At 34.8% G+C, this 16,838-nt stretch overlaps 1 protein-coding gene across 6 annotated transcripts in view; it reads left to right on the forward strand.

Annotated features, from left to right (window-relative positions):
* The window catches only part of PFKP (phosphofructokinase, platelet), a 139,914-nt gene extending 127,554 nt beyond the window's left edge, over positions 1-12,360 (forward strand). For all 6 annotated transcript variants that reach the window (XM_056800003.1, XM_001373982.5, XM_056800005.1 and 3 more), the window contains 5 exons: positions 1,667-1,728; positions 5,644-5,755; positions 6,672-6,771; positions 9,448-9,553; positions 11,949-12,360. In XM_056800003.1, coding sequence (XP_056655981.1) covers positions 1,667-1,728; positions 5,644-5,755; positions 6,672-6,771; positions 9,448-9,553; positions 11,949-12,096 — 528 coding nt within the window. In that variant the 3' untranslated portion in view covers positions 12,097-12,360. The remainder of the gene's footprint in view (positions 1-1,666; positions 1,729-5,643; positions 5,756-6,671; positions 6,772-9,447; positions 9,554-11,948) is intronic.
* The last annotated feature ends 4,478 nt before the right edge of the window (positions 12,361-16,838 follow it).

Here is a 16,838-nt window from a genome sequence, read left to right on the forward strand (position 1 = left end):
GAAATGTCATCATAAAACTCATTTGATGCAATAATATAGTTGTGAATTAGGTCTATCATGTAGTCTTCCTCATTCCACTTTCTAGCTCATCTCTTCTAAAGTAAAACTTGGGTAGTACATAATGAATAGTAAAATAAGTCATCATTTAATTCATGTATTCCCAGAGCACTACACATGCCAAATAAATTTATTCATCCCAAATAGAGCGTCATATTGAAAATGTGCAAAAAATGGATGGCAAGGAATATGTTCTTTAGTTCAAATTCTCTACTTGGTAGCCCGATAGATATGGAATATAGTTGTACAGTCTCTTCTTCTGATGAATCTCATGTTAGGTACCTGAGAGATGAATTGACTTGCCAACTGTGAAACTAAAGCTTGAATTAGTACTTTTTCTCTGCTAATCAGGCTATTTATGCTTCAGGAGTCTGTAAAAAAAAAAGTAGGAAAGAATAGTTCTGATTATATATACATTATCAAATTTTATAGTATTGACTTGAGAGCCATCTTCACATTTTTAAATCCTCGTGAACACAGAATTAAATATTTGGAATAGAGGTGGATATATACAAACTCATACCTTAATCTGCAGAGAATGACTTTTCAATATATAGAATTCTTTGTTGCCAAAATAGTCCATAAGAAAGCAGTTTTATTTACTTATTTGGTTATTTTGATATGAAGACCTTTACATAAGGTCCATGCATAAAGGAAACAAGGTAGCTTTCAGATTTGATGATGCCACAATAAAAATATGTTGGGAAGAAACAAAATGAATAGGAGAAAATCAGCAAAATTTAAACTTATCATTTTGTTTCAATTATATTAAAAAAAATTTATACCACAGCCAGCCATGTTGATTTAATATAAGGTAGTGGCTGATTATTCTTCTTAATAAAAATCACATTTGTAGAACAATGGGAAGAATTCCAGATTTGGAAACAGAATGTGGATTCATATGTCGGATCTTATACTGTCTACCTATTACTTTGAAGAAGTGACTTAGCCTCATTGGGCTCATCAGTTTTATAAAAAAAAGCATCCACTGAACTGGATGCTCCCAGGTCCAGTCTAGGGTCTAGGATCCAGCTCTAAGTCTGATTGATAATACCCTTTACTGGTGTAAAAACACCATTACTGGTATAAAATTTGCCTTGTTTTATAAGGCAAAACATGTAACATAAATGAGGAATAAGATTTCAGGAGCAGAAATGCTAACATGAGGAAAACATTTACTAAACATATGAATTGTTTTTTGCTTTTAAGGTTAGCCTGAGAGATTCATAGAAGTGTACACGTGGTATAAAAATCATCCAAAGTGGGAGAGAATATGATAGTCCAGTTTGATTTAGCCTTAAAAAATCAGGGGATAACAATTTGTTACTATCGGAAGTCAGTTACACATGGAGCTGTGCAATAAGGAGGTAAACCTATTCACTGCACTCAGGGAGCTTTGAAACAGTCAGTCTTTTGAAACAGTCTTATATTTTGACAGTCAGGCAGAAAGATAAATGACAAATGAACTAAGTATGTTTTAAGTGTATAAATTATTAAATAAATGAATGTGCCAAATCATTGTTTTTTTTTTCAGCAGAAATTAAATAATTATTTACTCGATGCTAATGGTAAGCATTTCTAATGAGAGATGATTTTCCCCCATTTCTAGGCTAACGTGAGGCATTTGACAGAGAAAATGAAGACCAACATACAACGAGGCCTGGTGCTCAGGTACTAAAGGGTTATTTCCTGGGAGTTGAGCTTTAAATGCTTGGAAAGATAACTTTTTAAAATGCAATAGTGGCATAGAGTTTATTATTTGATCATCCAAGGACTAGCCTCTACGAAGCGCTATTTTATTGCATCATCATTGTATGTGGAGGTGACCTCAGGTTCTCGAATGGTAGCAAAATGTAAGCCCTGGTAGATTTGATCACGATGGAAAGATTTTGCAAATAGTACTGGCTCAAGACTGTTTTCTGAGGATAAATTAACCAACTAAGTGTGGACAGGCTTCTCACCAGGAGGCTGGCCATTTGGCAACATGAATTCTTAAGCCATGGATACCCAAGAAACAAAGAAAAATCTATAAAATGGCCCTCAATCCTGTGCAGGCCCTTCTACTTATGCTGTGGCAAAGGAAATCCCATAAGAATTATAGTTTTAAGATCATCTATAAATACTACCAGTCATTAGTACTTTAAATGACTTTTCTAGTGAGAGATCAGTAAACAGGCATACTACCAAAAGAACAATCATATTAAAACAAAATATAAACAAACAAGAACCACCAACAAATACAAATAAATATAAACAAAAACCATAAGCAAAATGTAGATAAAACTAGCCAACAAAGCAAGATGTTTCATACTGAAAAGATGTTTCATAAGTTTCCCATGGAGAAGAAAATAAGAGTTGATAGAAGTTAGTTTTTATTCCCATCCCTAAGACAAGAAACATTCTCAGGGGACATTTGGTCATCTCATAATGCACATTGCTGTTGTTCAGTTGTTTAGTTGTCTGACTCTTCAGGACTTCATGGACCATCCTGGCCATGGTTTTCTTGGCAGAGATACAGGAGTGGTTTGCCATTTCCTTCTTCAGTGGATTAAAGCAGAGGTTGAGTGCCTTGCTAGTAAGATTTTGAGGCCAGATTTGAATTCAGCTTTTCCTGACTCCAGGTCCACCACCATATCCACTAAGCCACCTAACTGCCTCCTTAGTCGATGCTCATAATGTGTGCAAAAAGACCCCCATGAAAATAGTCAGAGTTTATATGCCAAAAATCTATAAAAGAGGATGAGAATGTAGCTAAATTGCAGGAATGTGGTAAGTCCATCCAATTAAATCAGCTTACATTTAGGGACTTCAACATAAAGACATGCAGAGATAAGGATGGCAAAAAAAAGTGCTTTGTAAAATAAAATACAAGAGGGAAGAATTTAAAAAAGAAAAACAAATTACAAAAAATGTTAAGCCCATACTTTCTTCAAGACAACTATCTGAAGGAACTGAAAATGGTGTATACCAAGAAAAAAAAAACAACAAAATGACTATTTCAGTGGACAGAAAACTCCTTTTTTAGGTGGAAGTCATTCCTGAATCAGCTGTGCTTGTATAGTAAGACTACAAACTTGTTATACTAGTAATCAAGTTAGTTTAAAAGCTAGAATGACAAAAAAAAGGTACTACATATAATTAAAAGTTTAAACCTCAAGTTATTTGCATTAAAAAAATTGGAAAATGAGGAGAAATGAGCAATGAAACAGGTTACATTTTGTACAAAAGTTTTAACCATTTCTCTTATCCACAAGACCAAAACAGCATTAAAAACAACTCTATTCAGACTCTAACTTCATTTGTAAAATATTTTGCAGAAGGATGATTTAATATTCAACTGTATTGCTTCACAAAAGAGAAACAATGGAAAGAAAAATTGGTTTAAAAAAGTTTAGGGAGATAGCTAAGTAAAATCACCTATGGACATTTAAAGATGAAACTAGAAAGAGAGCAGAATAAAAATGAAAAAAATCACAGAGGTGTTAACAAACTTAATAAACTTTTTACCATTAAAAACATTAGAACCATCATTTTTGCACTTAACAACAGTCCTAGATTTGCTTAGGGAAGACAAGGCTCTGAAGTTAAAAATGATTAGATATGGGTCAATGGGGATAGGATTGGGGATGTACACTCTAAACGATCACCCTAGTGCAAACATCAATAATATGGTAATAGGTCTTGATCAATGACACATGTAAAACCCAGTGGAATTACACACCAGCTACAGGAGGGGGTTGGGAAGAGGGGAGGAAAGAACATGAATCTTGTAACCATGGAAAAATATTCTAAATTGACTAATTAAAGAAACTTAAAAAAAAAAAAGGTCAGAAAAGTGGCTAGACTAGATCAAATAAACAAAAAGGATGTTTGTGTTGGAGATGACATAATTTTGAAGGCATTAATTGTTGAGGTATCCGACGAATACAAATAAATCCTTAGGGGGCAAGGGGACTTACACATTACTAGCTACAAAAAGGCAATTGATAATATCAGTAACTATTAATCCAGATGCCTTTTCTGATCTATATGAACATTTATGGAAACATAGTATGCATGCATTAGAGTATGGGTAGGAGAAGGGAACAAGACATTTTTTGCAAACTATTCCACAATAGACCCTATTTTTTACCATTTTGCCATTTTATCTTACATCTAAAAAGTCAAGAATACAAGATCTCAATATTGTTTATCAGAAGAAAAAATGATTCCATATAAATAGCTTTTTTAAAAGGTTCTCAAAAAAGGTGTCTCACCTATGAATAACAACAATTCTGTGAAAGGTAACTGATAATCTTGTTCAGTTACCCTCTCTGAGCTTTAATAACAAGGGAGGAATCAAATTGGGGGACTTATGAAAGCCAATGGTGACATTGTCATGAAGATCACTGTTTGTAAAACAGGGACCCCTATTTTTAACATTAAAATTCATTGTATGCAAGTCATGGAATACCAGTCTCCAAAGAATTAAATTTGAGGACCAGCTAAGGGTATTGTAATAGAGAAGTGTCTGGTGGACTCAGGTACAATATATTACAAACAAGGGATTGTACATGAGAAGTGGCATAAAGAATGTTGCCACAAAATGTATGATTGAAAAAGATGGGCCAGGGGCAGCTAGGTGGCTCAAAGATGGGAGATCCTGGGTTCAAATCTGGCCTGACACTTCCTAGCTGTGTGACTCTGAACAAGCCTTGCTTTTATTGTTCTGCCTTGGAACCAACATAAAGCATTGACTCTGAGATGGAAGGAAAGGATTTTAAAAATAAAATAGAAAAAGATGGGCTGGTAACATGTCAAGAGTGAACGATAATTTTGAGACACTATGATGTACTGACATCCTCATGTGGTTGAGAAAAAAAGTTTTAAGTCCTTATCCAGCTGGTTGGGTGGACTTTCCCGGGGAACTTAAGACATGGACAGCAGAGTCTGTAATTTGCATCCTTGTGTAGGATATGCACATTGACAAGATCGCGGATTTACTGTGGTGAAGTCCAGTTAAGTAACCCCTTATAAGTAAATCATATTCATTGTGATTTTCTTCCGGAGGGCTACATCTAAAAGTGTGTAATTGGAGAGTAAAATAACTGTTCATTTGCATATAATTCACTTGTCCCTACATAGGTAACTGTCAAGATAAAATTTTATGTGACTTGGTTTTTCTTTGATCTTTTTTTTTTCCTCAGTTACTCTATCCAAAAATGTTTTTTTAAACCCTTACCTTCTGTCTGAGAATCAATACTGGGTATTGGTTCTAAGGCAGAAGAGCAGTAAAGATTAGGCAATGGGGGTTCAGTGACTTGCTAAGGGTTACAGCTAGACAGTGTCTGAGGCCAGATTTGAACCCAAGACCTCCCATCTCTGGGCCTGACTCAATCCACTGAGCCACCCAGCTACCCCCTCCAAAAATGTTTTATTAGAACTTGGAAGTCAAAAACATAACCATGAACTGAGAATTGAGAAAGGAACCTCAAAGAGCAGGCGCTTTTATCCTCTAAACCAGCAGTGATACTTTGTCTTGGAAATTAAGATATTTTAAACCTTAGTGTTTGACAAATCAACTAGACTGTTTTCCATTTATTTTAGAAATGAGAACTGTAATGAAAATTATACCACTGATTTCATTTACCAACTCTATTCTGAGGAAGGAAAAGGTGTATTTGATTGCAGAAAGAATGTCTTGGGTCACATGCAACAGGTAAGATTGCTGAAATACCTTGGATTAATTTGTTGCTAACAAATCTGATCATTCACAAAGCAGAAGCTTTAGATTAATTTGAACAAAATGGTTCTTTTCCTTACAGACTTTAAAACAGTCTAGTTTGATGTTTGTTTTTTACTCAGATTTATGCCATTTTACATATTAACAAAAATATTGATGATAATTTTCTGAAATGATTACTAAAACTAGGTTTAAAATGTATTCTGTCTTTTTTTAAACTAAAGGACATGGATAGTTTATGGTGTTTCTTTCTCACATATATTTAGAATTCACTTATTTAACTCTGATAAAGGAAGAGATTTGCTAAGATTCCTAATTATTTTGTGCTTGCACATTTCCTAAACCTGTACGTTAAGCATAAAATGTTATTGATAACAATGACATCATTTCCCATTATTTAACAGCAGAAGATAATTTGATAAATTTCTTTATTAAGAACAAAATATTTCAGGCAATTAAAGTTAAGTTAAACTGGAATGTAACATAATTTCCATTTAACAACTGTTTTTTTTAAAACCATTTAGCTAACCTAAGGATAGAGGAAAATAGAAGGCAATGACAGTACTCTAGTGAAAAAATAAAACTAACCAGAATAGCAGTAGTTCTTGCTGACCTATAGCTTGTGTCAGGTCTTGTGCACACTAGGAGTTCAAAATTTATTTGTTGATGAGTTTTTTTCCCATTTGATCTGAGTCATCTCACTTATGATGTTTATATGAGACAGGCAGGTATTGTTATTCCTGTTTTAAAGATGGGAAAATAGAAATGTAGATAAGCACAATATTTATAAATTTGAGCTTTTTAAAGAAACTTTTTTAAAATAAAATTCTCTGATATTTAGTTCTAATAGAGGAGAAAGACTAACTCATAATGTCACTTTAAACTCCAATAGGGTGGAGCGCCTTCTCCTTTTGACAGAAACTTTGCAACAAAAATTTCTGCCAAAGCTATGCAGTGGCTTACTAAGAAACTACAGGACAACTTTCAAGACGGTATGGTAGTCTCCTTTTAATGGTTGAGTTCCAAGTTAAGATAGTCTATATTAAGACTTCTAGAATGCTTGTTACTTAAATGGTTTCATATGGCACTGGCATCTATGCTATATAATTATAGAGACAATTTCCATGAATATTTCTACTTAATGTCTTTCTGGCTTAGAGCACAATTATATTATTTATTAATATAGATGAGAATGTTTTTACAAGTAACTTTAACAGTATTTTGTGATGTTCCTCCATTTTTTCCTCCTAAACATAGAAGGAATTCTGTAGGCACTTAACATTAACATTGTATTTAAAATTGTCATTTCTGGTTTATTTCTCTGGTCCCTAAGTGGAGCACAGAAAAAAGATAATTTTTTTTTCTTCTTTAAGCTCTTTTATTTTGCTTTTTTAAAGACTATCTGTTGATTGATAATCCTGAATCACATTTTTCCATACACAAAGAATTATACAATCTTTATACTAGGAGATAGTCTAGCTTATTTTTTCCTAGGAAGGTCCTCCAACCCACATGGACCTTGTTCTAGTCTTCTTTCTATATTTTGCCAGAGGAGATTCTATAATATTTTTTGGTTAACTGGTTCTAAGATTTTGATATTAAAAAAAATAAAAACCCTTACCAGTACTGTGCATTAGTTCTAAGGCAGAAGAGCAGTAAGGGATGGCAATAAATTACTTTCCCAGGATCACACAGCTAGGATTTATGATATTCTTTATTAGAAACTTCATATCCTATCCAAATCTTCCTCCTACAATTTATTATTTTTTATTTCTTTTTTAAACTCTTACCTTCCATCTTGGAGTTAATACTGTGTATTGGCTCCAAGGCAGAAGAGTGGTAAGGGCTAAACAATAGGGGTCAAGTGACTTGCCCAGGGTCACACAGGTAGAAAGTGTCTGAGGCCAGATTTGAACCTAGGACCTCCCATCTCTAGGCCTGGCTCAATCTACTGAGCCACCCAGCTGCTCCCCCTCCTGCAATTTAAAAGCATTCTCCCTTTCCAGTACTCAGGAAAGGGACAAAAATGTTTATGCCCACCTATATAATAGCTCCCAAATGCTGATGTGCTTTGCTTCATACACATAAATCTAATTTTTATAAAGAACCCACATTTTAAGTGCACCAAATCATGCTTTTATAAAGCAAATGATTACCTGCTACATGATTTTTATGTATTGATTCAACCTAAAGAACTGCATGCTCCCAATTCAGCCTTGATTTATTGAGCCTGCATAATCTACCTTCTAGAGTTCTGTTAACAAAAAGATTATTTTCAGCCTTTATAAGAAAACATGACTGTTCTAATCTAATCTAATCCCTAATTCTTCACCATCTTTCTTCAAATTGCCAGAAGTAGTGATTCCTATAAAAAGTTTGTGCATGGGAAAAGGCAGTGTGGCAAGAATGCCTGTATTTGTAAATACTTCATGTCAATGATGTGGTGGAAAAGCCCACAATGTTTCTCAGGATTCAAATGGATACAAAAGTAAATATGAGACATTTGACAGGTTAGAGGAATGGCTCTATACATCTTCTCAAGATGTGCCTGGGTGACATTCCTTTGCAAATATTCTTCCCATCTACTTTTCCAGGCCTGCTGAATCTCATTAATGAACCTATTGTTCTATTTAAGATCTCATTTTATAAATAGCAAACTTTTGTTGCAAAGTCTCAATGTGTAACTAAAATTTAGTATTTTTACTGGTACTTACCAAGAATATTTCTCAAATCAAAGCCTTTATATTGCTACTTTTTATCCATTCTAATTGATTCTGTTGTCATAGATACCACTTTTGGGTCTTAAATATGAGATTATATTGATTTAAAAGCTATATCACAGTTCATTTCTGACAAATTAAAGATTTTGTAGGGAAGGGGGAGGGACCATCCTTAATCCAAAAAAACATGTAAAAGGTTGAGTCTTAAACTTTAAAAATACGCATCTTTTCCTAATGGGAAATATAAGAGAAAGCTTGAAAAAATAGTAGAGGGTTCATGTATTCCTAGTCCACCAGAAATACAAAATAATGGGGACAGCTAGGTGGCTCACTGGACTGAAAGCCAGGTGTAGAGATGTGAGGTCATAGATTCAAATCTAGCCTCTGACACTTACTGGCTATGTCACAACCCCCATTGCCTTTCCCTGACTATTCTACTTTTGAACCAATACATAGTATTGATCTTAAGGAGGAAGATGAAATATAAAACAATTGGAATGCACACTAATTAGGAAACCTTTGAAATAGGAAAAATTCATACTACTGAACTCAAATCTCTCTTCCTACCTTTGGGAACATGTAACTAATATGGGAGGGCCCCTTTCAGATCCAGAATTTCCTCTCCATAATAAGGTGCATGAACCAAGAATAGATTTAAGAAGCATCAGCACATCCCAAGTCTTTTACTCTTTTTTTGCCCTGAGAACTAGAGGAAGAAAATCAATTTAGAATACAATTATTTCTCCCTAACATTACAGCAACTGGAGAAGGCAAAATGAACCTAATGAGTCTGAAGGACATGTCTTTGTATTGTTAATAATATGTCTGTGCCTGATTGCTGGAATTCTCCAGCGTAACCCAAGCCCCTTTTTATGGTTTTGAGGCCCCTGCTCACCACTTAATATTAGTATGACTTATTTTTACATTATTATTTTATTTCTTTTATAGGAAAAGTATTTGTCAACGATGATGATTCAGTTTGTCTGCTAGGAATGCGCACACGGACTCTACTTTTCCAACCTGTGGTTGAACTAAAGAAGGAAACAGATTTTGAGTAAGTAAATAAATTTCACCTTCACAAGGGTTGTACCACTGCAATGCTTTCATTAATTGCTTGAAAAATTATGCAAGCTAAGTGAAAATTAACTTGAGCTAGAAAGATCAAGTATGGTCCCAAGTAAAGCAGTTAACCATGCCTGTTATTCAAAGAACAGCTTAATAAAAGCAAGAGAAGCTCGTTAAGTTTGACTAAAAGGTAATGAATGTTTTTGCAAAAGGTAATGAATGTGACCCCAAAAAATTACTATGAGAAGTTACTTTTTCTACAAAGTAACAGGAATAAGTCTGTTGACAGTCAACAAACAATAAGTGTGTATTATGAACCTGAAACTGTGCTAAATGCTGGAGTTAGAAAGAGAGGCAGAAAGAAAATTATCCCTGCCTAATGGGAGCAGTTGGGAGAGAGTACCTGTAAATAATTGGCTAAAGAAAAGACTGATACGGAGAAAAATCAAGTGAGATTATGATGATCTAGATAAGCTGAACAAAGGCACTTTGGGAAGCTAGAAAAGCCTGCAGAAGGTAGGTTTGAAATAAGACTTGAAGAAAACCAGGGAAACTAAGAGGCAGACATGAACAGAGCATCTCGGGTAGGAGAGAGCCACTGCAAGTTTGCAGAGCTGAGAGATGGTGATGGGTAGCTGGACTGCAGAGACTGTGGAAGGAAGAAAGGTATAAGAAATCTAGAAAGGGAGGGGCAATATACGAAAAGTCTTCAAATCCAGAGTTTTTTGTATGGTCCTGGATGTTCAAAAAAAGAGAAAAGAGATATTAAGAGTCATGCAGTTTTAAAATGAACATTTGTAACTAGCCTAACTGATAGTTGAATGATCTTCTTGGTATAAATAAAACTAGAAGACATACAAGTTAGAAGTGAATGGAAGTGGAATTCATGGGTTCTACTAAGGGAGATATATGTAGGTCAAACAGGAAAGAAGATAACCAGAGGTGAAATGGGTTAAACACTGGCTTTATTACTGTGATCTAGTTTTTCAGCTATGACAGGATTGGAAGAAGTGGCAGTGACACTTAAGAAACTGAGAAAAGCAATTAGACTTGTCCAAATATTCAAAAGAAATCTGTGATGGAACAATTTTAAAGGGTTCAGGTATCAATTTTTCAGATCTGAGACACTGGCAAAGGAATGGGAAAAAATTAAATCCTAAATTTATGTAAGTAAAGTTTTTAGTAATTACTGTAAAACATGTAACTGAGAAGGTAAAAATGACTACTATACATATCCACTCTCTACAAAATCATGAGTATTTTGATTATATCAGATTATATATTCACATTCAAATGATTGAAAAAATATGAGATTCTTCTTCTATGGATTTATATTTTAAAAATCGAAATTTCCACAAAATCCAGCTTCTTCAAGGAAAGTGTGCCTCATATGCATTAAAATTATACAAGATTCCCTGATGCAACTGCAAAGAACCGTTTAATGATCCACTGATTAGGAACATTCAAATGATTTGAGAGTAACATAAATCATTCTTGTAGATATTTTTCAGTTTCCTAAAAATTACTGAAGAAAATTCAGTTGTAAGAGATTCCCTTCAAATAATGATAATCTCCTGTTGGCATATGATTTTGTAAGAACTGAACCGAATCTAGGAAACATGTACTCTCAACAATCAATTACTCTCTTAGGTCACATCATGCAATATGCTATCTATTTTATTGTACTAACTAAAAATGAACAACAAAATGGGCTGGCATACAAATGGAAAGCTGAATTTTGCTTTCACTGCTCCCTTACTATTTACTGCTAAAAAGCTCATCTTTTTATAGCACTATTTTCCTGGCAATGCTATGTGGCTGTTGTCAGAATAAGAATGAGATGAGTCAAAAAGGTAATGGAAAAAACATGGTGAATATAAACAGTGGTAGAAGACATGACTGAGTTATACATTTTCTAGTCAGGTATTTAGATAAGAGGAATACAAGGTGTTACTCTGGTACCCATGACATATGAGGATCACCAGAGATCTTCAGTGTGCTGGGTAGAACCACTAGAGATGATTTATAGAAAGACTTGAATAAGCATTTCACAGAATTATGCAATATGAACATGTTATTATCTTCTCTGAAGGTGAGTGTATTCCACTGAAATAAAAGATTCAGTCAGATCAAGATTTGATAGAAAATACACCACCCACGTTTAAAAATTAAAACTTGATATTAATTACAGATAATATTTTTAAGGAGCATGATTTCCACAGATACAAAGAACTGGTAAATAGAATTAAATGAACTGCTTCTAAAAATTTTGCATTCTTTAGGAAATATTTGTTTATCTTCAAGCAGGCTGATAAAAATCAAAATCTGATGATTGAATATAGGATTAAAATGATGTAAATCGCTTTCTCTCCCTACCCCAATAGGCACAGAATTCCCAAAGAACAATGGTGGTTGAAACTACGACCTTTGATGAAAATTTTGGCCAAATACAAAATCAGCTATCAAGTTCCCTCTTCAGCTAAGCTGGAAAATATAGAATGCAGAACGAGAGAAGGAAATGAAGCCTCATAAAGATGACATTAAGTCATGACAGTAGAATCACACCGTGTTTCTGTAATGATGTTTTAGAATTTTTTGGTCACTGCTGTTTTTTGTAACATTTAAATTATTCTATCAGCACTTTAACCAAAATAAGGATGATGATGCCATTTTTTTTTCAGTATTGTATTAGCATTAAATACCCAATCCCTAACAGCAAAGTACCAATTATCTGTCACCCTTATATACTGAATACCTAAATGATCCTTATAAATAAATAACTCAAATCCAAACTAATACTATGAGTAAATTTTCTTGTGTGCCTCAGATAAAAACTTAATTATTTCATATCACACTAAAGGTGTGTTTATCAAAATGGAATTAAAATGAATATTGCAACTATAAATTTAATATTTATGAAAAATAAACTAAAAAGGCATGGTCAAACCCAATATGGTGGAAAAGGCATATAAAACTGTCTGATCACAACCACATTACTCTCCAAGATAATTTCAATTTAATGCATCAAATTGAAATTTGGAGTAGCAAACCCACAAAAGGATGAAGTGAAACAATTTTTTAGGCCAAGATAATGTAGAAGGTCAGCAGGGGAGTGAAGTACAGATGAGCTCACCAAGGTAGATCCCACCACACCAAGTCACCACAGACCCTAGACGTGGCTCATTTAGCAGATTCCAGAGCTCTCAGTCAAAACTGGTAAGGGGATCAGAAAACTGGTCAGAAGGAGAATAACAGGGGGCCCTTTTGCTGGCTCTGGGTACAGGGTTCTGTAGCATTTCAAAAAAGAAACAACATAGAGTTATTTTGGTGACAGAGAAGACCTAAACACAAACTTAGAAGACAACAATGTCAATATTGCTATATTCAGGCTCCAAGAAAAAAGCAAATTGGTCTCAAGCCCAAAAATAATTGCAAGAGGAGCTCAAAAAGGATTTTGAAAATCAGAGATAGAAGAAAAATTGGAAAAGGAAATGAGTGATGCAAAAAAATCATGAACAGTCAACATCCCAGTAAAGGAGACACAAAAAATACTTAAGAAAACAATTTTTAATAAAAGGAAACCCCAAAAGGCAGACAGAAACCATTTGGGGAACTGAGGTGAGGGGGAAGCAGAGCTAGCCAAGAGGCTATACTAGGGAATGAAAAAAAAGCCAAAAGCAACCCCCGCCCCACTTCCCACACACACACCACCACTTCTGCTGTCACAGGTTCAGAACTTAAGTTCTAACTAACATTCAGACCCTGAGGTCCTACAGGGGCAAATAGTGCTCCAAGTCAACTCATACCCTTTGAAATTGCAAACATGGGGAAAAGTCCAGAGTCCCAGCCCAGGGCAATCTGGGATGACAGGGGCTAGATCCTCATGGGCCCAGAGTAAAGCCAGGAATTCCAGTCTGGGCTTGGGGTAAGGACACAGTTCTCAGGGAAAGCCTCCATGGGATCTTTTTGCCCAAAACTAAGGGTGGAGATCCAGGGCAGGTCAAGAGTGTGCCTGATAGAATCAAGTACACAGTGAAATAAAAAATTTGAGCCTAAGTCTGGGGCTAGAATTTGATCAGCCCCTGACCTGATCAAGTTCATACTGAGATCAAAAGCTTATACCCAAGTCTGAGGAGTCTTTAAGCTAGCAGCATCTTAAGGGTCAACTGAATCAGCAGGGGGAGGGGGCTCTCAGAGCTCTCAGCCCCGAGATTTTCTGGTAAACTAGTAACAACCCATAATATAAGCTGAAAATAGCATCAAGGAAGGACTAAAGTTTAAGAGGGTACCCCTAATTCCCAGAAAGCAGAGCCTACCTCTAATTAGATAAGATGAGCAAACAACAAAAAAAGCACTTAACTAAAGAATTTTTATGGAGATAAAAAGCAATGTATAGACACAGAAGGGGACAGTGAAAGCAAAGAAAACACATGCAAAGTCCAAAACAAAAATATGGATTGGACACTGGAAGAACTCAAAAAAGACTTCAAAAACAATTAAGAGAGGTAGAGGAAAAGGGGGAAAGAGAAATGAAAGCGATGCAAGAAGAAATGGGCGAATTGAAAAAGGAGAACCAAAAGTTGACAGGAAAACCAAGCCTTAAAAAATCAGAATTGGCCATCTAGAAACTAATGATTTCATGAGAAATCAAGAAACAATAAAGCAGAATGAAAAATATAAAATATCTTATTGAAAAAACAATTGACCTAGAAAACAGATCTAGGAGAGACAATTTGAAAATTATTGGACTACCTGAAAACCATGATGAAGAAAAAAACCTTGGACATCATATTAAATGAATTATCAAAGATAACTGCCCAGAAATCCTTGAATAAGTAAATAAAATTGAAATTGAAAGAATTCACAGATTTCCTCCAGAAAGACTCAATTGACAACTTTCAGAAAAGAGATAAATTCAAGAACCACCAAGTCAAGGATAAAATACTTCACGCAGCCAGAAAGAAACCATTCAGATATGATGAGCCTACAATCAAGATCACACAGGATCTAGTAGCTTTTACATTAAAGGATTGAAAGGCATGGAATATGATATTCAGGAAGGCAAAATATTTAGGTTTACAACCCAGTCACCTGTCCAGTGAAACAGTATATTCTTTCAGGGGGAAAAATGGTAATTTTACAATAAGATAGAAGACTTCCAAGCATTCCTGAGGAATAAGCCAGACCTAAAAACAAACAAACAAAAAAATTAGGTCCAAACACGACACAAGTGAAGTCCAAAAAGGTAAAAAAGAAAGAGAAAATTTAAGGGACTCATTAAGGTAAAAATATTTCTATGTCTATATGGAAAGGACATTTCTGTAATTGAAAAATTACCCTTAATAGTAGAGAAAATAGAGGGACTTTACACAGAAAGAGTGTGGAGAAGCAATTGGCTGATTAGGATGTATATATGATATGATTTATATGTAAATATGATTATATAGAATGATACATATGAATGACATGTAAAAACAATCAAAGGCTGAAAGAATGGGTTGCACTGAGAGAAAAGGGAAGGGAGAGATAGAATGGGGAAAATTATATAACATAAAGAAGTGAGAAAAATCAATACATAGAAGGGAAGATAAGGGTGGTAATGGGCAATGCGTAAACTTTACTCTCATTGTAACTGGCTCAGAGACAGAAAAACTAGTATACTCAGGGTATTGTCGAAGAGACATGCATGCAAAGGACAGAAAAAGCTGAGGATGGATCATCTGTCAGTCAAAATGAACATTCCTTTTGGAATGTTACCGGGAAAACAGTTGGAGCTAAGGCAATGGCTGAACTGTGCTGGACTGGGCTTTTGGCTTCTGACAGAGGTGGAGAAGAAGGTGGGCTTTTGGCTTGAGGCTGATGGTGGAGAAGAAACTATTTGTGTCTCTGGGACTGATCTGGCTGATTAGCAGAATAAGAAAGAAGACAAACAGTTGTCCTCATATCTCTCTGACTTTGTTTCACAGTTGTGACTAGATTGCCATTTCTCCCAATATCCTCCTAACCAAGGCTCCCTGTAGATAATAGGGAAAACCCCATCCCTCTTACCTTATCCTCATCCTTATCCTGTCTTCCCAAATAAACCCTTACTTGAGTTAAAGAAAAGAGTATTTTCTCTAAAGCATCATAGTTCATACTGAGTGAAACTGAAGAAAGGGGGGAGGGAGAACTGAAAGGCTTCTGAAGAGTTGAGGAAACGGGAGGTATAGGGAGGAAGGGTAGGCAAACTTGATCCATTAGTTATCCAGAGTCAATCAATATACACCCTCAGAATTACCATCTATTACAGTATAGAATTCTGTTTTATTCTACAAAGAAGTAGAAGGGGAACATGACAAGGGAAGGGTGGGGTTACTGAAGGGAAGTGGAACTGGGGAGGTAACAAAAAGCAAAATACTGGTGAGGAAGAACAGAGTGAAAGGGAATACAGCAGGATCTAAAGGAGTTAATACTATGGAGGGCAATACACAGTTAGTAATCATAAAGCTAAATAAACTGATTCTTCAAAACTAGTGGGCCAAAGAAGAAATCACAGAAAAAATTACAGACTTTGTTAAAGAGAATGGCAATGAGGAGGCATCATATCAAAACCTATGGGATACAGCCAAAGCAGTTCTCAGGGGAAAATTTATATCTCTGAGTACCTATAACAAAATAGAGAGGGAGGTGATCAATGAATTGGGCTTGCAACTTAAAAAATTAGAAAAAGAACAAATTAAAAATCCCCAGATAAAAACTATATTGAAAATCCTAAAAATTAGAGGAGAAATTAATAAAATTGAAAGTAAAAGAACTATTGAACTAATAAAATAAGACTAGGAGCTGGTACTCTGAAAAACAAATAAAATAAAGTACCAGTTAATATAATAAAAAAGGAAAGAAGATAATCTAATAGTATCAAAGATGAAAAGGGCGATCTCACCTCTAATGAAGAGAAAATTAAAGTAATTATTAAGAAATATTTTGTTCAATTATATGGCAACAAATATGACAATCTAGGTGAAATGAGTGAATATTTACAAAAATTTAAATTATAACAAAAGAGGAAATATAATATTTAAATAATCCCATCTCAGAAAATGAAATTGAACAAGTCATCAAGGAATTTCCTAAGAAAAAATTCCCAGGGCCAGATAGATTTACAAACGAATTCTATCAAACATTTAAAGGACAACTAATCCCAATACAAAACAAATTAATAAAATAAAAGCAAAGAAGGAGTTTTACCAAATTTCTTTCATGACACAAATATGGTACTGATTCCAAAGCCAGTC

This window comes from Monodelphis domestica, chromosome 5 (genome assembly GCF_027887165.1).
Source record: "Monodelphis domestica isolate mMonDom1 chromosome 5, mMonDom1.pri, whole genome shotgun sequence".
Classification (NCBI taxonomy): Eukaryota; Metazoa; Chordata; class Mammalia; order Didelphimorphia; family Didelphidae; genus Monodelphis; species Monodelphis domestica.